Source organism: Mustela erminea, chromosome 19, assembly GCF_009829155.1.
Source record: "Mustela erminea isolate mMusErm1 chromosome 19, mMusErm1.Pri, whole genome shotgun sequence".
NCBI lineage: Eukaryota > Metazoa > Chordata > Mammalia > Carnivora > Mustelidae > Mustela > Mustela erminea.
The window spans coordinates 55,890,388-55,914,784 of NC_045632.1; the positions used below are offsets into that span (position 1 = coordinate 55,890,388).

The window sequence follows — 24,397 nt, forward strand, 5'->3', positions numbered from 1 at the left end:
GCGGAAGGGACCGTACGAGAGTGTGGATGCAAGGCAATATAATTCCCTGGGACCACTAGTGGAACAGTCTTTCTCCCTCAAAAGCTGTCCCTGGAGTCAAGGCATTTGAGATGAGTGGAAACCAGTCCCAATATTTTGAAAATACATGAGGAACTGCCTGGATGTTTATGCTTTTCTCTAGAACAGTGTCATCTAGCTCTAGGCCAAAGCACAAAATTTACTTTCTAGAGAAATATGATTTAATAAAACATATTTATCTGTTTCCTTCCATCTTTACTTCCTGCCATTATCAGAGATTAGCTGTGGCATGCACAGGACAGCAAACCCAAGCTCTAAACAAGATGGGATTTGACTTTCTCTCATTTATTTCTTTCTCTTGTAAATGAAGCTGGAGGGAGACATTCCAGGCTTCCCTGGAAGCTCCATGGTCACCAGAGAATCCGGGATTCAGATCCTTTCTGTCTTTCTGCTCTACCTTCCCATCACAGAGCTTCTATTTGAAGGGCCACCTCATGGTGCAAAGAAGCTGCTAAGACTATAGTCATCACGTCTACATTCCAGGTAGCAGGAGATGAGAAGAGGAGGTGTTCCAAAGTGCACATCTTATGGTTAAGGTGCCTTTAAGGAGTCTCACACACAGTTCTTGTAGTTGTATCTCATTGTCTAACCCTTAGTCCATGGCCACATTAGCTGCCAGAGAAGTTGAGATATCTAGTACTGGGCTAGTCAGCAGCATGGCCAGCTAAAAGCAGGAACAAAGGAAGAGTGAGTACTAAACAGCAACTCATAGCTGGAGCCCTTGTTCCTCTAACAAAGCAGAGTTCAGATCCTAGCTCATAGCTCATTAGCCGTGTGGCCTTCTCAGTCCTGATTTTATCATCTGTGCAGTAGGCTCACCCAGGTGTATAACATGCCTCCCGTGGTTCATATAGGATCAAGTAAGTTAATGCTTGAAATGTGTATCATGGGATGTGATATCATTGTGTCTCTACTGCCTCCTGTTTTGCTGGGCCCTGGGACCACAGGAGAGGACTTTCCTGTTCCAAAAGGGAGACAGAAGGAAGAAGGGAAGAGTTCATAGTGGGTGCACCATTTTCTCAAGTTGTAATTTATCACCAACGGACACATTAACAACATTTAGCTCATGTCCTTGGGGAAAATAAGTGGCTCTTTTGACAGTCAAGGTCAAAAGCTAAAAGCTGGTGAGCCATAACCTGTTTTATTTGGCCTTCTTGTTTTACTCAGTGATCTTTTATTTTTAAAAATTTTAACTGGTGTCCAATGTGTAAATATTCTGATAGATTCGATGCAAATCCAATTCTCATCTTTTCTTGAAAAATCAAAAGATCTGGCCTCTCCAGACTCACATTTGAGAAATGTGGCAATTACTTTAAGCCAAAAGGCAGCTGCCCCTTAAACAGGACATGGACCCTCCAATTAGCCACAGACCACACCACTCCCAATTGTCTTGAAGTCGTTTTACTCATGTTAGGTTACCCATGTAGGCCTTGGGTGGGCATTTGCGCTTCTCCCTCCTGGCCCAGCTCCCTGACCTCACTCTGGGAATGGAATCAGAGAGTCACATCCTCAAGGCCGACGGGATCGGGTTGCTGTCAGAGGAAAGATCACAGGTCACTGACACCTTCATCAAAACTCTCATCTTCAAGAACTTTCTAGATCCAATGCACAGCCTGACTGCCATATGCAAAACGTGAGAGGAATCTCTGTTGAGGAATGACAGTCCCTAGATAATGGAGGGACAGAGGGAAGGGCCTCCCACCCAAAGAAACAACAGTGACAAAGCTACACCTTCCAGGCTTTGCCTTAGGTCTCAGGGACCTGCCTGCCCTGAGCTGGGCTTTCGTTAATAGTCTGCACACCCCGAGCGGAAAGCCAACCTCCTTCTCCCACAGCACCTGCGAGTGCTTGGGAGATAAGCAGAAAAACTTCAAGTGAATTATGAGGAGCAGCTTCCAGTCGGACACCCCCACAAATGAAGATAAAGCAGGTATGAAATGCTAATGCAGGTCAATGGGAAAATAAGACACTATTCATGATTCATTACGTGGGTGACTTTTCAGGAAAGCATGCGCCGCAGCCTGTGGGCTACCTCCGGAAAGCTATCAAGTTGCTGCGGTTATCTTTTGTCAACTAATCACCGGACAGTTTCCCTATTAATTCTTGTGTACGTGGAAACATTGATAAGACCAGAGGAAGCTGATTCGGGCTTGTGTGCACTCAACTGAAGTCCCTAGGATTGTCTGAGGGAAGAAAGGAGCTGTTTCCTTGGGAGAATTTAATGACTTCCCGCTTCATAGATGCTGAGTGTGAGTCCTAGAACGAGTAGGCGCTGCCCTGTTCGTGGTTGGGCCCCTCAAGGTTTTGCTCATCGCCAGCACACACAGCAGCGGGTCCCCCCAGAACGGAGCTGCAAATTGCGGCAGTCAATAAAAATAGTGATAAAATTGGACACCCCTCGAGTATGTATCATCACCCAGGCGTCGGACTTTATATTCATTAATTTGTACAGTCTCAGTGGGGACAATATCACCCCGAGGAGGAGCAAATTGGTGTTTGGGGGAACATTAAAAATATTGGATACTGCAATGGTTTGTGACCCTCCAAAGGGTCATAGTCTGTGATTAGATATTCAGGACAACGGTGGCAGGGGTGGCAAGTAGGGGGAAAATGTCTAAAAAGGCTCCGGAAGGGAGGGTTGGGTAATAGAAAATATAAAAATTAAAAAAAAAATAAAAAAGGCTGAGAGATGCTGCATTAATACATTCGATGTTCACACAGGCCGTTCTAGGGGATCGTTTCGTAAATGGAGGGGTTGAGGTTCAATGAAACAAAGGAACTGGCCCCAGGAGGCCCTGCTGGTCAGTGGCGAGGCCGGGATTTAAAACCCCGCCTTGTGCTGAGCTCGTCTTTGTATTTGCACGCCTCCTTCTTTCGCTTCACCTTTAAGGGCTGGAGGGGACAGAGGGGCTGTGTACCCCTGCGTGGTCGGGAAGCAATCCCAGAGTGGTGTGGCAGGGTGAGCGGGATGGGCGCCGTGGCTTGCCTCACTAAAGTCACATTTGGCGACGCCTGTCACATGCGTACTCCGACACTCGTGGCCAGATGTGTCTGTGTCTGCAAGCCGACTTGGCGTGTGGGTGACAAGCTCCTCTGGTTTGCCCAGGACAGTCCTAGAACGCCCTTGGTCCCACGCAGTGTCTGAATATACCACTTACTCTTATGATTTGCAGGCTTTGTCAACGATGTGACATTTTGTCACATCTAGGGGACTCCCTTGGTGATGTCTGCCATCTCGGATCACCTTGGGTTTTGTATTACACATCTCCCTGGAAAGCATGCAGTGGCCCCAACCATGCTATCAGAACTCTGGGGCCAGGGGCGCCTGGGTGGCTCAGTCGTTAAGCATCTGCCTTCAGCTCAGATCGTGATCCCAGGGTCCTGGAATCGAGTCCCGCATCAGGCTCCTTGCTCAGTGGGGAGCCTGCTTCTCCCTCTCCTGCTTCCCCTGCTTGTGTTCCCTCTCTCGCTGTGTCTCTCTGTGTGTCAAATAAATAAATAAATAAAATCTCAAGGAAGGAAAGAAAGAAAGAGAGAAAGAGAAAGAAAGGAAGGAGGAAAGAAGGAAAATAAATCAGTCAGCCTGAAGCCAAGTACGGATCTGAATGTCCAACTCTCAGTATGGGAATACGGTTTTTAAAAAAGAGGTCTAACAATTTTGATCCTGTGAAGATGATGTTTGGGGATGAGGTCAAAGAAATTTCCAGAATAGAATAATTCTGTTGCCTGTTAGCCCGGGGTATGCCGCAATTTAGAGCCCCCCACACCTGAGGCTGGTTGACCTTTCATTGAGATTATAAGCAGCCCCTCACCTTGGGATCTGCTCTCCATTCCCTATGGGTGTGGCTGTTCTTGAAGCCACAGGGAAGCCAAGCTTCCGACGCCAGCCCTTCAGGTTATAACAGCAGGCGACACTTTCTCTAATCAGGTGAATGCAGTCAAGAGGAAGGGGCCATCTTACCCAGACAAAACAATCATAACTGTTTATCAGCCTGTCATGTCAGTGACCATGTCCTTCAACCAAGGAAAATGACAGCCCTGCTTGAGACTCTGAACTCGCAGCCTGTAATTCTTTTATTTGCTTTGGAGGGGCCGTTCCTAGTTCATCTGGGAGTGACAGGGTGGTTATCATTTATTTTGACACTCAGGAGAATATTGTGATGGGGGGAAAGGCAGAAATGTATTTCAGGGGACCCACACGTGTTTCCATCATATAATTATCTTTTCTCTGCCATCGGGCAGTACATGTTGGCAAAAGACAAGCGTGAATGGAGAAGCCACTGGCTGATGGAAATGAGTGAGCCCTTCTTCTGAGATCAGGGTGTGGGCTCGGGCACAGGGTAGGGCACAGGTGCCACCAGGGCACGGGAACAGCTGTCCTGGTGACTGTCTGCTGAATGTCAGCCTGCTGAATCCAATTCCAATAGGGGCCCCCAAGGAGCAAAAAATATGTTTAGAGGTGGTAGTGAAGCATGCCCAGTTGTGAAAAATGCCCAGGCGATGTTGTCCACTCTTCCTAGTAACAAGCTCGTCACGGTTTCTGGTCAACGCCAAAGAAGACAAATTGTAAGGCTACTCAGCATTGATAAAGGACCTCCCCCATGTCAGACGCTGGGCTTTGAAAGACGGGCAAAACACAGTCTGTACCCTCCATAGTCTGTAAAGATGTTCATAGAATGAAAAAGTTCTGTCGACAGAGAAGTTAGGGAAATGCTGCCAATGCTATTCTCTCTTGGAGATTTACAAGATGCATTTGCTTACTAAGGACACTAACAAGTCCTCCAGGATAGAAACTTGCTTGACTTGTCGTTATTGTGTATTTCCCGAGTCCATTTCCCTGCTGAGCCCATGGAACCAGGGTTCCTTGGATACAGTTTAGGAAATGCTGGTATAGGAAGTTTATCCAATCCCTGCAGAGTCAAGAAGTATGAAAATCATGATCCAGCCCCCCAGGGGAGGGGCTGGCAAGAGCAGGGTGTTGGGCCCAGTAGACGGACTGGGACGCAGGATAGAACCTTGACCGTAAAGGAAAATGGTAGAGTATCACTCGGAGAGGCCGCGTAGCCTACAGAACATGTATGCATGTGTGCGTGTGCGTACACGCATGTGTATATGTTAGCATAGAGTTGTGATCCCCACAATGGAAGCTCCTATCTGCAAACTAAGGCCATGGGCAAGGTGGAAAAGAGAGGGTAAGGCAGAGCAACTCAGAGGTGATCAGCTCCTGGGCTCACCCTGCTGCAGCCAGTACCAGGTTCTGTGGACAGCTCCGTTGTCTGAGGCCATCACTGGCACTCTCATGACGGCTTAGAATCTAGAGCAGGTTTGATAAGAAAAGGGATCTTCCTCAAACCCTAATGTACGGGCATTGCACCAAGTTCTTTTATTCAGTATCCCATGAAACCCTTACAGAGACCAAAGACGAAAGTGTTACTAATATCCTCTTGTTGCAGTTGGGAAAACCAAGTCTTAGGTAGGACTGAGTAACTTACCCATGTTCATACAGCAAGACTTGAACCTCAACGTTACCCCAGAGTTGTTTTCTTTAATGTTACAGACCTATTTACATGACTTTGGCACCATTCATCTCCATGGAGGCGGGCCTTGGAAATCCTCTTCTGTACCCACATCTGGGCTAAGGCAGCACATAAGACCAAGTTCATTTCCTCCCGAACTATGCATTAAAATGAAAAGCATTTTCTGGATAAACATAAGAATCTTCCAGGATACCCTTTTGTTTTATCACATTATGAAATCTGCAACAATAACAATGATAAAAGACGTCACCGGTGACTTTCCTGGTGAAAAGTGAAAACTCATTAGCCCGAGAGGTCTTGTTTTCTTCCTCTCATCCTTTGCGTGCAAAGCCGTCATGCATGCAAGCCATGAGGACTTCATCTTTATGCTTTATTGTGCTTGTTCGTCTATGACTCCTGGGAGTAGCTGCCTAGATAATCAGGTGGAAGAAAGACCCTGATTCCATTGTGTGCCTCAATGGGAAACCAAAGTGCCAAATTGTTTGCTGATATTTTCCAAAGATAAGGGGCAAGATAAGGGGGTGCATAAGCCAAGCGTTATCTATGCTCACCCTTGACCCCCAGGTTTGCCTTATGACAATTCACAAAGGAATAAAGAAAGGCAAAGAAACATGGTAAAATAGAAAACGTGCCTGATGCCTCTGGCCTTATGGCAATACTGAGACTGCTTTAGAAATCCATCCAGGCTTATGGTGGTCTGATCCCCTTGTTTGTCTGATCAATCAGACCTAATGGCTGATGATCTGATTCCAATTGAAGGAAAAAGTAAAGTGCCTTTGATGGTCTGAGAAGCACTGTTACAGACAGGAAAGGAATACCAAGATGGCATCTGAGCCAGATGAATTTTTTGTTTCAAGTTTCAATATTTTCTGCATGTGAATATTTCTGCTGGGAACTATAGGATTGTATCACTTTTATCTCTTACCCATTAGTTCACACTTTGTGGGTCCAGAAGGGGTCAGAATGACAGATGGGGCCCTATATTCTTAGAAGAGTAAACTACAATGAAAAATCATAGTTGGGCAGGTTGCTCTGAGCCAAATACAATGGCTCACAATTGTCAAGTCCAGGAGGCAAATGTGCTTGATTCTGCTCTAGCCCATGCTTCTGTTGGGTTTGTGAAATCAATACAGGGAGCCTTACGAAAGTGGAGCAGGGAGGCCAGCAAGGGGAAGGTTGAAAAAGGGAGTGAACCACTCCATGTCAATTACAGGGAGAATTGTCAATTACAGACCCATCAGAAGAATCATCAACAAGATAGAATCATCAGTTACAGGTCCCAACAGGGAAGGATGTACATCAGATCTAGTACAAGAAATCAACCACCCTTACAGCTCACCCAATGAGACACTGTCATCACTTTGAACTCTTGCTTTTCTCTAGTGGACCTTCCTTCAAAACAATCCCCCGCCCCAAACTCTTCCTCCTTGATAAAATAACACCACTCTCCTTTTTTTGTTGGACTTGCCTAGGGCTTTGTGGTCGTTTGTAGGTCCTCGATTGCAATTCTCTGCTATTCCCAAATACCCATTTTGCTCGTTGGATAACTGGCTATTTTTTTTTTTAGATTAACAGTATTTATAATTATGATCTTCTTGTATTAAATATTTAATCACAGAAGCAATTCATCCTCCTTGAAAAAATGATCAGAACAGTATTGATTAGGCCAAAGTCTTCCCTTCTCCTCACCATCCTTAATTCCAATCCCCTTTGTTCTTACCCAGATATAAACACTACTGGGGAAGAAAAATTGGTCCTCTGCCCTTCAAGGTTCTTCTGGCTCATCTGAGAATCCAGTTGACATGAGATCTATTTGATTTTTCAGGACAAATTCAAACAGAAGTTTAACAACCTGTATACCTCCTATACACATGGAGAGACCCAGGCAAATAGAGTAATTTCCTGAAAGGGCTAAAGCCTAAATACCCTAAATACCATCTTCAGCCAAAGATGGGGTGGAGATCAGTGGTGGAAGGTGACCAGGAAAAGTACAGGCAACAAGGTAGTGTTGTTATGCAGATTTAAATCCTGCCTTTTCTACTGATAACAGTTTCTAGACATTTAGAGTCCCCCTCCTCTTACTGATACAGTGAGGGAGATAACCTCACAAATGGAGATTTCCCTTATGCATGTAAATGTTCCTCACAAAAGGGGTAAATTCCACTTGATTTTCAGACCTTCTCTTTGTGTCTGCAGTTTTCTTAAAAATAACCAGCTTAGAATAATCAACATGTCAAAGAGGCATATCTTGGGGTGGCAAGATTTGCTCCCCTACACAGCTGTAACCAATCTGAAATTCATTTTCATAGACCTGCTATGTTTTTATAGACATAAACCGTATCTACAAAATATATGTATAGAGTATTGTGGCATTTTCTGTGTGCAAGCAGGTTCACAAAAATGATGCCATGCTACGGATAACATTCTTCAACCTGATAATGTCACGTAATACTCTATCTTGGACAGCCTTCCATGCTAGAACCCATGAGACCTACAACCTCTTTCAGACGGCTGCCAAATTTCTCATAGCATGGGGAATCCCATCATTTTAGCAATTCCCCTGTTATTTGGACAGTTAGATTGTTTCCGTATCTTTCACCGTGATGGATAATCCTACAAGGAACATCCTGGTGAGAATCTGTCGTTGACACATGCAAGGGTTTCCTGATGGTAGATGCCAAATGGGTGGCTGTATTTGTTTTTTGTTTTTTTTGGGTTTTTTTGTTTGTTTTACTAGCTGTGCTCACTTGTCCCCAAAAGTGGCTGACGCCAGTTCTTCATTCCATCAGCTGGGTGTGAGCAAGACCCAGTATCTGACATCCTTATCAACCGTTGCTGTAATCAAGTAGTCCCCATCACTTTCATTTCTATATCGTCTTTGTAACTTAAGTGCCTACAACAGTGTCTCTGTCACACAGTGGGGGCTCAAAGACTATAGGTTCATGTTCCCTTTCACTGGAACATCTTTTCCTGTGGAGGACCCTCTCCTTCACCTTGCTCACACCTCCTCACCCGCTGGATGTCTGCACCAGGGACCTTTCCTGAAGCCCAGCTGAGATGAGGTGGTTCTCCTCTGTCTTCGTAATGCTCTCTCTCAATGCACTTGTAATGGTTTATTATTTTTTAGATGCTGCCTCTAATCTGCTGAACACCAGAGAATGCCTTAGCTCCCCTCTGTGTCTTCATCCCTGGGCCCTGGCCCCACATGTAGTAGGCATTCAATAAGAGTTTTTAAGATAAAGGCCATTGTCATGCCGCCACATGCACAATTGAATGAAAGTGCAGGCAAATAAACAGTGTATCAGCAGAAGGAAAAATTAAGCTGTCAATCTGCTGAGCAGCAAAGATTTCTTTATTTCAGGTCTTTTAACATGACGGAGTGGGAGGGAGAGCGAAAGAAAAGCAAAACTAGAACAGGGCTGTGGAGATGCTTTCCTTTTTAATGTGGAAAGTGACTGGGGGCATCCCTGCTTATCACTGTCCCCCGAGTGACCATCTTCTGCCCTCTGTCCTGTCCCCTCAGGGACCACGGTGATGCGGATGACAGCCTTTGATGCGGACGACCCGGCCACAGATAATGCCCTCCTACGGTACAATATCCGACAGCAGACGCCTGACAAGCCGTCTCCAAACATGTTCTACATCGATCCTGAAAAAGGCGACATTGTCACCGTCGTGTCACCTGCCTTGCTGGACCGGGAGGTGAGCTGAAAGGCATACATCTTGTTTCTCACGAGAATCGAGCGCGGCTTTCATAGGAGGGAAGATGTGGGACTTCGGGCAAAGGCACTTTATATGGAGGGGTGGACATGAGGACTTTACACAGAGTTGGGTAGGGACATCTATAAAGGGAAATGTGAACCCCCAAAACATGCACTCTAAATGGCCACATCCTTAGGAATTATTTGTATTTATTCGACCTGGTGCCTCTGTTTCCTCACCAAACCCTTATTCCTGCGCCCATGTGATGGGGCGTCTATGTCTCCTTACCCGTCTGCCAGACGGAGTGGGGAGGGGTCGAAGGAAGGAGGGACAAGCCGGCAGGGAGGTAGGGGAGGGGCAGATCAGAGGGAGGTGGCTTTGTCCAAGATCTCTGATTCAGGTGGCTTCGACTTCTCTTCTTTGCCAAACCCTCTGCGGTGTGAGCCGGTGTGAGCCGGTGTTTCCCCTGGAGCCTCTCCTGCTTCAGCCTCAGGCTGGCCCAGGGACCTCCGCCCGTCGGCACACTTGCTCTTTCTTTTTGCCTAGGGTACTTTCAAGCTTGCCTATCAGTTGCCCTGTCAAAATATTCAGATTTCATATTTATTTTTTTTTTTAATTCCAACTTCTAGCCCCCTGAAAATCACAAATTTTGGAAATTTTAGGCCCAGTTTCCATGTGTGGACAGTCAGTCATGTGAGATGTGACAGTCACTTGGAGCTGGTGGTCACAGTCCCATGTATGTGGGGCATGCACTCCTGCCCCACTTACGCCCCCCCAGACTGGGCCCCCTGACCCTGGCCCTTCTCCTGAGTTCCAGATCCCACTTGGCAGCTCCCCACAGGGCTCAATAGAAGAAACTCTTGGCTCTTCAAACCCAGTGTACCCACCCCAGATCTGCTCCTGTCCTGGCACTCTTGGTTCCCAGCATGACATCATCCCACAGACATGACCCCTGCTGTCACCCTTGACCTGCGAGCACCACCTGCGCCATGGTGACCGCTGGGTTTCCCTACTGGGCTCCCTTGCCTTCTCCCCTCATGTCTTTGATTAAACAAATCCCTGGGTCAGAAGTGCCTTCTCCTCTCCTTTCTGGTTTTCCACGCTGCCGCTTCTCACAAGAATCTGGGTTAGAGCCACTGCCCCTGAGGAGGCAGCCTGGGTGGCTCAGTCAGCTCAGCGTCCAACTCTTGATTTCGGCTCAGGTCATGATCTCAGGGTCATGAGATCAAGTCCCGCATTGGGCTCTAAATGGGTGTGGCATCGGCTCGAGAGTCTCTCTTTTCTTCTCCCTCTGCCCCTCCCCACTTGCTCTCTCTCCCTCTAAAAAAAAAAGAAGAAGAAGAAGAAAGAAAGAAAAGAAAAGAAGAGTCTTCCTAAGACCTGAGCCTTCCCTGCCTTGGTGTCCCCCACCCTCTGACTGCCCTTACTGCAGCCATCATACGCATGTGCTCCTTTAAGCCGCCACTTGTCTTCTTGAAGAATATCCCCTTCCTCTTCCTCTGGGTCTAGAAGTGTGCTGCCCAACACAGCAGCCACTGGTCACGGGCAGTTATTTACATTTTAATTTACACTCATTTATATGAAAACGTAAACCTGTATCATCCAGGACAGACAGAATATCGTCACCATCACAGAAAGTTCTGGTGGGCGACATTGGCCTCAACTATACACCTAAGGAGAGTAAAGACTATGGTCCTTTGCATGTCTGGAGCCCCACTGCCTACTAACACCCTTGGAGCACTCCCGAAACTCTTTGTTGTATGTTTTTGGGGATACAGGCAAGGACGAGTTGGAAAGGACACTGAGATTCTGCACTCCAGGAGTGGGAATCCGTAGCTAGGAGTGGGGATTTCTGGAAGGGAAGAAGGGAATGAGCTCTGCATCGAAACCGTGGTTGTCACTTGGAAAATGTGATTGTGGCTGGCTAAAAATAGGAAAGCTGGGAAAAAAGAAACACACCGAGTCTACTTCCTCCATGTCGTGTTGAATACTCTTTCCGGCCAGCCCTGTGTTTACGATCACTCGATGCTGTATTATCTCCTTCGGAGGCAAGGAATGACTTCCCACCTCTGATTTTCCCTGTGTGTGTGTTCACACATGTGAATCAGAGGTGGGAAGTCACACGTGTGAACACACACACACATACACACACACGCACTGAGGCACACACGCACACACACAGCAGCTTTCCTAATTCTCCCAGAGGCACACATGCAAATTTTTATAAGGCGGAGACGAAATGCGGTCACTTCTCTGGCTTGGCTTCTCTTCCTACTAACAGATACTTTTTGTAGGTCTCTATTTATAAACTGAAGTGATAATATAATGGTTTATTCCATTTTTAAGGTTTATTTGGGGGACTGATGTGTTTTAAGTGCATGATCTCCTCATTTGGGTTTTTGTTAACTCGCACTAAGTATGTAATGATGGGAGTTGAATTAAGCATTTCTGGCCACAGCGTACCAACGGCTCCCCCCAAAAACGATAAACACAATTTAACCAAAATTGGAAAATCAATGAAAATGAAGGAAGGGTATCGCTTTTCTGTGAGGGTTTCCAGAGTTCACTGCTGACTGAGGCAACATTGGTGCGATCTGAAGGAAGGAAACGTCCCTGAACGTAGACAAGCCTTGTCGACTGACTCGTGCTGCGGTAAGCTCCTCTTCGGCAAGTTTGCTGAAAGGGCGAAACGTGTCTCCGCGTTCCCCATCCATAAAGGGACAGACCTGGCACGCCGCATTTCTCATCTCACTGCCCGTCCTGCGATCACGTGCCCAGGACGGGCCCCCACCGCAGGCTTGAGGAATCGTTGGTCAGTATTTCCAGAGAGCTACAGAGTAGACATCTTATCCTGGGTTTGGTTTTTAGGCTCCTTCCAGACCATCTGAGCCGCCGTTGAAAATGGGATCGCACCGTTTACTTTTCAGACAGTGGCCCACTGGGGCCCCCGGCAAACCTCGATAGGATTCAAACCCATTGTCGTTCCGTGACCGTGTCTTTGGGCCGGGATCTCAAACAGCGTGTTTGCGTGTTGAATACTGTGGGTGTAAACAAGTGGGTTGACTCCTCCTAGAGCCGGGGCCCCTGAGGTTATACAAATGGGGCGCTCCCGTTGGCCCCAACTGGTTGGGAGTGGACGCTCTGGAAGCCTGTTGGTAGATACAGTGAGCTCAGCTGATGAGACCTCAATTTTCCAACTTAATGTTCCACTGTCCTTTCTTTTAATGACTACGTCCCCAGGGAGGACCCTGGCAGGTAAAGTAAGACTTCAGGGGACACCGCAGGACTGTTGCCTTTGAATGTGCCTCTTCCACATCTGCTTTGTCCTAGAGCGCAGGGAGGATAGTCAAGGACGCCATCTCGGTCGTTGCCTTTTCTCCCCAACTGGCTTCTCGGGGTGTCTCCGGGAGGCCAACTGAGGCAGGTGCCCTCACTGATCTGCTCCTCCCCATACTCTGAGGAGGAAAGGGGTTGTGTCTGTCTCGTTCCCCGACACCTTCCCAGTCCTTGGCACGTGAGGGATGCCCAACAAATATTTATTGAGCACGAAAGGGCAGGAAGGGTACAAGGGAGAGAGGCAGGTGGCTGGGAATGTGTGATGTCTCTCTGCGTACTCGGGTCATTGCCATTCATTTCCCGCTGCATTCAGGACAGTGCCACCTCTGGACCCACAGCGCATGCCCAGAGCCGGGAGGGAGCCCACCCGTTGCTCACCTGCTTTGCCTCAGGAGAACATGCTAGAAGGCAGCTCACCCACTGTCTTCATCTTCTGAGGACCCATAACGGACGCCGGTCCTTTTCCTCCTAACCATGAGCGGCAGCCGACTTGGCTTCCCACTCCATGGGCCACCGTGGCCAGATAGATGCCGTTGGACTTGGTGGGTCTGTTCTGCTTGGTCTCCACATGGTGAGACGTTCAGTCAACTAGAACAGAGGCTCTCAAACTTGGCTGCGGAGCGGTAGAGCTCGTGGTGCTCCAGCTGAAGCCTGGAGCCATGACATCAGAGTCTCAGGTGGTGGGACACAGTCATCAGTGGTTTAAAAAAAAAAAAAACCCAAGGAATTCAAACATGCAGCAAGCTGAGGAGTCCTTTGGAGACCACGTTTCGGTGGTTCGCTTACACATTTCCCCACCTAGCTGAGCGTAGTTTCCTGGGATGGCTCTAAAAAAGCACCACAATCCCAGGGGCTTAAAACAACAGAAATTTATTCTCCCACGGTTCTGGAGGCCAGAAGTTGAAGTCAGGGGGTTAGCGGGATCAGGCTCCCTTTGAAGTCCCTGGGGGAGGATCCTTCCTTGCCTCTTCCAAGTCCTGGGGGTTGCTAGCAATCCGTAGCTTTCCTTGGCTTGTAGACACACCTCCAGTCGCCACCTTCATCACTGCGTGCCCCTCTTCTGACTGTGCTTTCACGTCATCTTCCCTCTGTTCATGTAGTGAATTGTAAAGGTGGGTAGTGAGTTCTCCCTTGCGGGAGGTATTCAAGCAGATTGCCCTCGGTAGGCTATCATAGAAAGGATTCAGTTAGTCAGTAAAGGTTATATCCTTAATGTCTTCTCCAACCTTGAGACTATAGTTACTGAAAACAGCTATTGAATATCTTCAAGGGGCCGTTTGTTCTGCAGGATGCTGCCTGCAAGAGTCGGTTTCCTAGCTGGCCAGCTGCGTGACCTTGGGCAAATCATTTAAGTTCCCTGAGCCCATTTCCTCATCAGTAATCGCTATGATAATGACATCTGCACCCCAACTGTATCAGCTCTCCGAGATGTGCATAACTTCCTCCAGCTTTGCAAACAGTGAAGCATTGTAAGAACACAGCTATGACCCCGTGTCACACTTTCTATGGCTGCTGAGAATCCAGACCCCAGTTCCCACCGGCTACCACTGAGAGCTTGACTGTTGTTTCAGTCCACATGCTGCTGATGCAGAAAGACTCTTTCCAAACTGTACAGACCATATTCACTCCACCCTGTGAGTCAGACCTCTCCAGTTTCCCGACGCTGGGCTGGGTTTTGTTGCAAATTCTCAGATTCACAGCTGAATTTGAGAGCAGCTGCGGTGACCATCTATTGTCCTTATGTTTTCCTAAGCTCGGTGTGAATAGACGTCAGATTTCACTTGGAAACAAGCATTTTCCAGTAAAAGCTCTTCCGTTTACTTTTTCTGAAGCCATACTGGAGTACAAACTACCCGGAGAAAGAGATTTTGGACCTTTGTCCCATCTCTGTATACCCATTGCCAAGCTTAGAGCCAGATAAATAATAGGAACTTGGTAAAGATTTGTGAGATGGATGGATGGATGGATGGATGGATGGACGGACGGACAGATGGACGGATGGATGGACAGATGGATGGATGTCCTGTGTTCCTTCAGTTTGTATTTATAAGTAAATAGCTTACAGATGATCTCAGAATTTTCCGTAAGATCCACACCCTAGCATGGATATACAGAGGAAATGATTTTATTTTAGTCAAGAGCTTATTCTTGCCCTTATGTAATCATCCGATAATCTAATTTATTCACCTTCTACCTGCCTTGTGTCAGGACTGCACTAGGCTCTAAGAAATACCTTGGTGGATAGGACGGGCGTGAGGATCTGCGTTTCTTGCTTAAACGTTTGGGGAAACATTTGGAGAAAATAAGAGCCATCTATCCTACTGAACGAAATTGGGTTCATCTGGGGCACTGTTTTATTCTTTTCCATAACCATACTCAGCCCCTCACTCTGACAGCTCTGTCTATGTTTTTAAGCTATGTCTGGCTGCACTACAAAATAAAATCAGATAAAGGTCCCTAACGTTTGATAAATGCTTTATTTAGTTGATCATCTTGGCTGGGAGACTGAAATTCATCAGCTGAAATCTGCCAACTTTTCTGAACACAGCCACAGTTTGAAACCACTCAGAGTAGCTAATGGTCAGTTTGGGGGGGCTTGTTTTTCTTTTTGGCTTCCTCCTCCTCCTCCTCTTCCTTTTTTTTTTTTCCTTTACCCCTTCTCCCTTCTTCCTCCTTCTCGCTTCCTCCTCTCCCCCTTCCTCTTCTTCCTCCCCAGCTTCTTCCTGGTCCTCCTCCTCTACTTCTTTCTTTCCCTCCTCCTCCTGTGCTTCTTAACAAATAGAAAGACTTTCCAGCGGCGCCTGGGTGGCTCAGTGGGTTAGGCCTCTGCCTTCCGCTCAGGTCATGGTCTCAGGGTCCTGGGATCAAGCCCCGCGTCGGGCTCTCTGCTCAGCAGGGAGCCTGCTTCCCCCTCTTTCTCTCTCTGCCTGCCTCTCTGCCTACTCGTGATCTCTGCCTGTCAAATAAATAAAATCTAAAAAAAAAAAAAAAAGTTTCCAGAAGAAGTCCTTAACATTCTATCTTCACAATTGCAAAGTGAGAATATCATTAGTCTTTTTAAGGAGGTTGAGCACTTTTCTTTGTTTGAATTCGCCTTCAGCTTAGTATTATCCTCTGCATAATCTAAGGAAAGTGGTAGTCTACCCATAAAAATGTACGTACAATAAGAGATACTAGGGCTGTGAGTGTAATTTATTTTCCATTTTCAGCTGGTAAAGGATTTTCTGAAATTTTGCAATTCCCCCAATTTTTAGGCCAAAAGGGAAAACAGAATTCTTTTCCTTCTTTCCGTGATAAGTGTCACATAAGTCTTAGATTTACGTGTATGTTTTTACTGTGAAAGGTTCGGGAGTCCTTGATTATTTATGGCAGAGAAAACTCAAAAATGTAGCCGAGCATCCTACACAAAACTGGATATGTGGCTGCAAGTCTGAGAACTATGCGCTTGGTCAAGATGATCCAAGCTGGGGCACCTGGGAGGCTCAGTTGGTTAAGCCACTGCCTTCAACTCCGGTCACGATCCTAGAGTCTGGAGATCGAGTCCCACATCAGACTCCCAGCTCTGCCAGGAGTCTGCTTCTCCCTCTGAATTCTCCCCTCTCAGGTTCTCTCTCTCTCACTCTCTCTCTCTCAGATAAATAAATAAAATTTAAAAAAAAAAGAAAGAAAAGATGATCCAAGTTAAAGTACTGTCACACAGGCAAAACCTCCAGAAACAGTAACGAAATCTGTGAAAATGATGATACCAAGTCATGCTGTCTAAAAATAAAGGAATAATCGTAAGCGATAACATTTCTCCCATGCCTTGAATGAAAGAAATAACCGTCAGACTATCAGGGAAATAAATGTTTTCAGGCCGCTCTGGTCTAATGCTAATACTTTTCTCATTATCATCATGTTTAAAACATTGGCAGTAATTACACACAATTCAATCACGCTGTCAGGAATATTCTGCTTCTTTATTTCGGTGGGTGGGACCAGGATTATTTAGATAACAGCATCCGCCCCACTTCTGTGAGCTATTTACTCATAAATATTTTTGTTGGGATCATTTTCTCCATCTTATTTTTTTTTTTATCACTTGCTGCTGAGAAAATAGAAGGGGAGAAAGTTGATGTAAATAAATTGTCTTATTATTTTTAAAATAATGCATTATCCTTGCAAATGAGACACAGATGGCAAACTACCCTCTGTGAGTCACACTCGCTCTGTTGTGTCAGCAAATAAAATGGAATGGCGTGTTCATGAGGCATGAGACTAGCAAAGCCCGGGGGGGGTCTGAACCTCGGTTGCGTACGTGCCGGCCTCCTGCTGGCAGCATTGGAGCTGGAGGTGGGGAGGGCAGGGCCTTCCCCGGTGGCCTCCTGCATGTCCCGACTCCAGATCAACTCTAGCAGGACACCATGGGGAGCCTCCACTCCGTAAGGACCCCTGAGCATTTCTCCACCTCCTCCATGGTTGGCCATGAAAGCAAAGACTGTCTCTAGTCGCCCAGTAGGACCCCAACCTGGCTGAAATCTGGTCTGACAGTCGTGGATCTAGGGCGGGGGAGCCAGCCTCAGGGTCTCCAAATTCATAGCCCACCTGCACCTCTCATTAGCTGGGACATCAGGTAGCCTGTCTAAGCCTGGGTTCTTCCTCTGTCACAATGAGGATAATCAGAGTCCCCACCTCCTAGGCTTAGCAGGATGATCAAATAAGATACATCAGGCACTTAATACCCTGTAAATACCAGTGGATATTAGTTATTTTCATGATGGACAATGAGACTGAAGAAGCAGCTTGGAGAGGGGATTTCTTCCTAGGGCAGGGAGCCCATTCCCACTCTGGCCCCACGGCAGGGAATCTGGCGGGCTTAAAAAAGTTCAGCAAAACACTGGGGTACTCCACACACCACAATCCAGGGACAAATGCGGACGCCTAAGTATGGAGCACCTACCAGTGTGTGCTGCGTGGCTGACAGAGGCTGGCCATCCAGGACACGGAGATCGTGCTACCTGGTGAGCAAGGAGGGGCACGAACAGCAAACACAGGAAGATGGGCGGCTGGAAGGCTACAGTGAAGGAGTTGAGGGAAGGGCATCAGGGGAGGGAACAGCATAGGCAAAGGCGTGGCACATTCATATATTTCTTGAAGAGAGATCAGGACCGGAGGAGATCCGTGTCCTGGAGAGATCCCAGACAAGGACAAGGAATTGGTACAAGATTGTCGAGGGCTTCGAATGTCATCCTACAGATTACGGATGTATCCTAATGTAAATGCAATGCCACCAGCCATATTCAAACATTAAACAGAGCTCTGTTCAACACGGCGCTCTCGGAGCAGTGACTCAGGAGCACTGGCCCGCTGGAGGGGGGACGATCAGCAGGAAAGCAGGGGCATTTGGGGAGCAGCTTGAGAATCCTTGGTGAACGATGGGTAGCTGATTGCTTGTCTTCTCAAGGGGCGAGACAAGGACTTACCACTTGAATCCAAATTCTGCAGGTTGTTCGTGGCAGAATAAACAGCAATCGCGTGTCTCTGTTCCTGGCATCTTAGAGTATCAGACAATCAGTAGCTGCGTGGCCCGTGTTGAATCGAGAGACACTTAGCTTTGTCATTAACAGAGACTCATCTTCTGTATTTGACAAATGTGTAATTCTCTGAGCTTTCTCTTCTTTTCTCTCTTTTTTTGTAGGGTAAAAATAACTTAAAATGCAGGGCGATGATGAATTTAGAGCACTTCTCTTTTTGTGTCATTTTAAATCTCTCCATCTTACTTTATGTGAAGGACCCTAAAAATCGAAGCCCTTTTTCCTTTTGGGGGAAAAGCTATTTTAGTTACTTTATTTTATTTTTTTAAGATTTTATTTTATTTATTTGACAGAAAGAGAATGAGATCACAAGTAGGCGGGGGTGGGGAGCAGGCTCCCTGCTGAGCAGAGAGCCCCATGCAGGGCTCGATCCCAGGACCCTGTGACCATGACCTGGGCTGAAGGGAGCGGCTTAACCCACTGAGCCACCCAGGCACCCCTATTTTAGTTATTTTAGTGAGCACATATTTCTTGGGGCAGCTGGCTTAAGCATCTGACTCTTGACTTTGGCTCAGGTCATGATCTCAGGGTCATGAGATCAAGCCCTGCATTGGGCTCCACTGTGTTGGGGGAATGTGCTAGAGATTTTCTTCCTTTCCCTCTGGCCCTCCCCACCTCACATGTGCATTCTCTCTCTCTCTCTCTTTCTCTCAAAACAAATAGTACATACTTCTTTTTGTCAGCCAGAACTAGGACGAGCCTGCTAAAGCACATTTTACTTCACACATTTTCCAGTCACAATACTTCAGTGACATCGCTCTAAATCTCACCCCCGTTCACAGCCCCAGTTGGACAGATGTACCCCAGTTTAGAAAGAATGTCTAGTTCCATCCTGGCTTTGAACCGGTGGAGAAAATAGGGGCAAGCTTCGCTTCTCGCCATATCGGGAACAGCCCTTTAAGGGAAGGAAAGTGGGTGCAGAGTCTTTGGGGAGCAGCTCTTTCCTGTGCTTGGCTCCTAGCCGGGACCCTGGCAAGGACAACGGCTCTGAGGGTCGATTGCAAAGCGTCATTGAGGGAGGTTGACCAGAAACCTCAAGGCTTAGATCAAAGCAAGCTAGCAATAGACCACTTCGAGACATGATGGCGTCTCAAAGTGCTGGGATCCACATTTCTTTCAGTTTTGTTTTAAGGAAGGATCTCATTTGCCATACTTTTCCAGAGGATAAAAGTTTGTTGGTAGTGTGGCTTGGTGTCCAAAAGGCACGACCAATTTTATTCGCTACATGGTGCTGTGCTGTCACATTCAACCATAAAGGGACTTCAACCTATAGGGACATCTATCATGTTCGAGGTTGGAAATTTTCTCATTAAGGGTCAGATATTAAATATTTTAGGTTTTTTGGACCAAGAGACAAAATTGAGACTATATGTAGATACTTATATAACCATGTAAAGTGCCATTATTTAAAAATAAAAAAAGCATTTTTAGCTCATGAGCCATTGGAAAACAGACACTGGGCTGGCTTTGGCCCACATGCCATCAGACGTTGGCACCAAACGTTGGCCAGCCCACGATCTATCAAACTTTTGGTGAAAATGGTCAGTTAGTACCAGTTTCATCTACTGGTTGTTGCATGTGTTCATGTGCCGATATCTACTCTCAAAATACTGAATCCCCCTTACTAATCATCACCTTGGGGTTGGATTCTAGGTTCAGGAATTAGGTCATGAATGTGAGTTCGATTTCATTTTTCTGGCACAACCATCCCATTTCCCCATGATTTTAAACAGATCATTTTAGATACTTAATTAATTCTAAACTCAAGATTTGGTTGCAATAATTAAAACAATGAGTTCCGTCCAAAAATAGTACAACAGACACAGAGTAAATACTGAATGAAACTATTTGCAGTGACTCTCATGGCCACATCAGAGCTGACTTCCTGAGTTGGAACAGAGATGGGGACACCTGACATCACTGAGATGTGAACTTGTCTCAGCCCATCCCTAAAGTTCATGCATTTTCCCCCATTATTGGAATCAGTATTTGATTATCTGGTTGGCACTTTCATGGAGGAAATTGATTTTGAAACTTCTTTTCAACATGGGAAAGAAAAACAGTGAGGTTTTGAAACAACCCTTGTTTTGATCGGCTATGGGTCTTCGATGTTCACCAGGTGGTCTTCTGGCTGCTGCTTCTGGCCACCTTCTGGCTACTCAGCTCAAGTGATCCCTGTAACTTGGTAGAAAGAGGTTATGAGAAAAGGCTCTCTCCTGCCCTAGTGTGGAAATACAAATCAGTCCAATTCATTTGTTGGGTATTTCGGCAATAAGGATCAAACGGCTTTCTACAAATGCCCCTCTCTCCTTTGACACCGCGATTCACACCATCACACATGTGTACAAAACATTCACCAGGGGACATTTCATTTGATCCTCATCTAAAGAACCAAACTAAGTGTCAGGCCACTGGGGATCTGTTCAACAAATTGTGCCATACATTGTGTCGTACATTGGGATTCCATTAAATCATGTAAAAGACGTGGTAAAAGCATGTATAGTGACATGGAACAGTGGTCACAGAGTATTATTGAGCAGTTTGCAAAACATCACACAAGCTGTGTTTCTTTTTCGTTTGTATACGTGTATCACCTTATTCTGTTCAGGCTGCCATAACAGAATACCATCTACTGGGGGACTTACACAGCAGAAATGTATTTCTCACAGTTTTGGAGACTGAAAATCCAAGAGCAGGGTACTGGCCAATTCGTTCTAGATGAGAGCCCTGGGTGGGCATCGTCTTGCTCTATCTTCCCATGCAGGGAGAGAAGGCTCTGGTCTCTCTTTATCTTCTTATAAGGACACTAGCCCCATCATGAGGGTCCCACTCTGCCTTCCTCATCTAAATCTCATTACCTCCCAAACGCCCCACTTTCCAATACCGCCCCATTGCGGGTTAGGGCTTCAACATAGGTGTTGTGGAGGGGCAGAAATATTCAGTCAATAACGTGGTCTAACATGTGAAACAATTTGTGTGAATGTGTTCAGAGTGGTCCTTTTAGGATCTGACTTTTGTTTCAGTGCAATGTCTGAGATCCAGGGGACCTGACCTGAGCTCAAATTTCTGCTCTGGCTCTTCCCAGCTCGGTGATATTGGAAACATTAGTAGCTTGAACAACCGTTGGCCAAAATTATGATTGCCACGTCATTAAATATTCTTCTTTGACCTCCCTGCCAATGCTCCCAGGGGGCTCTGTAGTATGAAAGTAGCACAATATAGAGGGAAAAAGCCTTATGGTTGGAAATATGCCTTAGACTCTTTAGCTGTAGGATAGGAATCATAATGTGCCTCCCTCAAAGCGTTGTCATGAGGATTAAGTGAATCAGTATCAGCTTAGACGTGGAAAAGTAGTACATCTTCTCTGTTCGGGTGCCATGACTGTGCACTGTCTTGGTAATGAGAACACAGTGCTGCTCATCATCCTGAAAAAGCCATTATAGCTCGGAACCCTAGGACGGGGATCCCAGCCAGGTTAGGACACCACCCTGTGATGGAACGAGCGGCGGCAGGACTGTCACCTTGCATTGAGACTGGTTTCTGTGGGAGCCGGTTGAGTCAGTGACAAAGCAGTGGGAGTCATGGTAGGCCCTGGGGCCTCCGCCAATGTGATGGCAAAAAACACGTTTCAGATGTCAGGGAGGAATGTCGTTAGGGTAAATCTTGTCAACACTTCCACCCTTGAAAAGATAAGCATTTCCATTTCCTTAAGTGACGGCCGTGGCCGTGGCTTTCCTAAGAACACACGCTGGCCGGCTGCTCAATTCTCCCATCACCGGTTCCAACAGGCAGCTTAATAGACATATTGTGGTGTGTGCTTCTATGTTTTTAAGACAGCCGTGGGAAATGAATGTTTTTTGACCTTTGCAATGAACAGCTGTAGAAAGGACTGTTGAAACTCAATGAACAGCATCTCTATTTATGGACCTCGAAAGCAGGAATCAAAATTAAATTCCTTTAGATATTTTCTCTCCTGTGTCTGATGAATTGTTTTTGCAGACTGATTTTTCTCCCTAGAAGGCTTTTTGGGCCCTAATTCTAGTTTTCCTGTCTCTCTGGGCTCTGGATTTCTGGAATGGGGAAGAAATGGGGGGACTTCTCCATTCTTACCTGATTTTGGTATTAGATTAGCTCCTGATATATGTGAGGGAGTGTATGTCACGCTCTCTCTGGGCAGCTACTCTGTGAACAATTACAGCATCCATTTGTCCCAGCCAGGCATTAAATGAGGGCCATGACACGCATAGGACTGCCCGTTTTATCACAGGACTAACTGTTTCCCGAGTTGTGACTTGCCTGCCTCACATGTTGACCCTGGGAACTGGACTTGACCCCTTTGTCTGCTCACCCAGGCTGCTAACAACTAAAAGAAAGCCTTAGAGTTTATGAAACTTGTATCAGGGGTTTCTTTGTTCTTTGCTCTGAGCCTTTTCATACCTTTGGGAACTTTGGTTTCCCTCAGCTCTCCCATTAGCAAGGCTGTGAGGTGAAATGGCTCAGAACATGCGTCTGGGAATTCCAGGGCCCTGAGGAGGAATCTGGGCTCTGCATCCAGTTAGCTGTGTGACCTTGGGAAAGTTACTTCACTTCTCTGAGCTTCCATTTCTTCACTTCTAAAATGGAGCTCATAACATGACCTGTGGGTAGACAGAATAATGACCCCCAACTGTCCTCCTCCTAATCCCCAGAGCCTCACGAACAGGCTCCCGTACAGGGCGAAAGGAACTTTGCAGGTGTGACTAAGTCAAGGATGTCGAAGACTGTTCTGGATGTTCCATTTGGGCCTGACATGATCACAGGGACCCTTATGTGGGAGAGGCAGGAAGGTCAAAGTCAGAGATTTAAAGATGCTATGCTGCTGGCTTTGAAAACTGGAGAGAGGGGTCAAAATCCAAGAGACGTAAACAGCTTCTAGAAACTGGAAAAGACCAGGAAACCAGGTCACCCCTAGAATCTCCAGAAGGAAGGCAACCCTGCTAACACCTTGATGTCACCAGTGAGACCCCCTCCTTTAGACTTCAGACCTTCAGAATGCAAGATAATAAATTCATGTCATTTCCAAGTTGCAAAGTTATACCATTTGTTACAGCATCTGTAGGGAACTGACACAGTCTGCTTCACACCGTTTGGATGACTGAAGGTCATGACGTGTGAAGTGTATCAGCTGTAGCACACAGCTGTCAACCCATAGGAGGCATTTGTCACCAATAACAAAATAATGACAAGACTTGAGAAGGACCCAGATGTATGGGAACCAGGATGGAGTCCCCTTGACTGGATCTTTATAAGGCATGGCCCAGGAACTCTCCGGAAGGTTGAGGGGCTACCCTCCAACCCAGCCAGTTCTCCAGAGTCGTGGAGGGAAATGCCAGTGTTGCTTTCAGGTGGTGGCCTCCATCAGCTCTTGTCAAGGGCACAGGAGAGCCTCCCAGTTCTTCCTTCCATACACCCAGCCTTGCCACATCTACACAGGACTGTGGTTCTTTGCTTCCTGTGGACCTCTGTACATTGTAGCTGCTTGGTCTACATCGGGAGAATGGTCACATCCTTATCAGTTAAGCCGTGGGTGTAAGGTGAGGTCTTGATCCATTGATGTAAATGCTGTAGTGTTGAAGTGCTAGGGTTCGGGAACAGTGTCCTGCCTTTCCTTCCCACGTTAGAACCTGTTGAGGAACAAGACACAGGAGACTGGAGACCAGACCATAAGCTTGGTTACCATTGAAGCGAATTGACAGAGAGAGACAAGAGTCTGTGGGGAAATAAATTTGCGAGTGTTTTGTGCTTGAATTAGAGACTTGGGAGGGCTCGCTGTGCAGGAAGAACTTTGGAGGGGTTTCTTGAGCATAGCACACAGCCAATTTCCTATTAGAGGAAAGGGTTAATGCCACCTGAGATCACTCAGCATGCCAAATGTCCCTACTCCTGGATGGGTGCAGGAAGGCAGTTGAGGCTTTGCTGGGGTGGGGGTTGGGGAAGGGCCAAATGTTTATGACCCCGACCTGGTGTTCTCCATCAAGCAAGATGGGACCCCACCCCTGGGGCAGTGTCCCTTCTGAATGGCACATGGGCTGTGCCTTGCGGCTGTCAAGTGAGAGATAATGGCCTCATCCCTTCTTCCAGAAGCCCAGATGGTGGCCGCTGGTGTTAGAGCAGATAATGAGATTACCTGGT

General features: G+C 46.7%; 1 protein-coding gene across 2 annotated transcripts in view; it reads left to right on the top strand.

The window, feature by feature from the left end:
- CDH13 (cadherin 13) overlaps positions 1 to 24,397 on the top strand; it is a 1,398,954-nt gene that overhangs the window by 1,161,490 nt on the left and 213,067 nt on the right. For both annotated transcript variants that reach the window (XM_032325075.1, XM_032325076.1), the window contains one exon: positions 9,139 to 9,317. In XM_032325075.1, the coding sequence (XP_032180966.1) occupies positions 9,139 to 9,317 (179 nt within the window). The remainder of the gene's footprint in view (positions 1 to 9,138; positions 9,318 to 24,397) is intronic.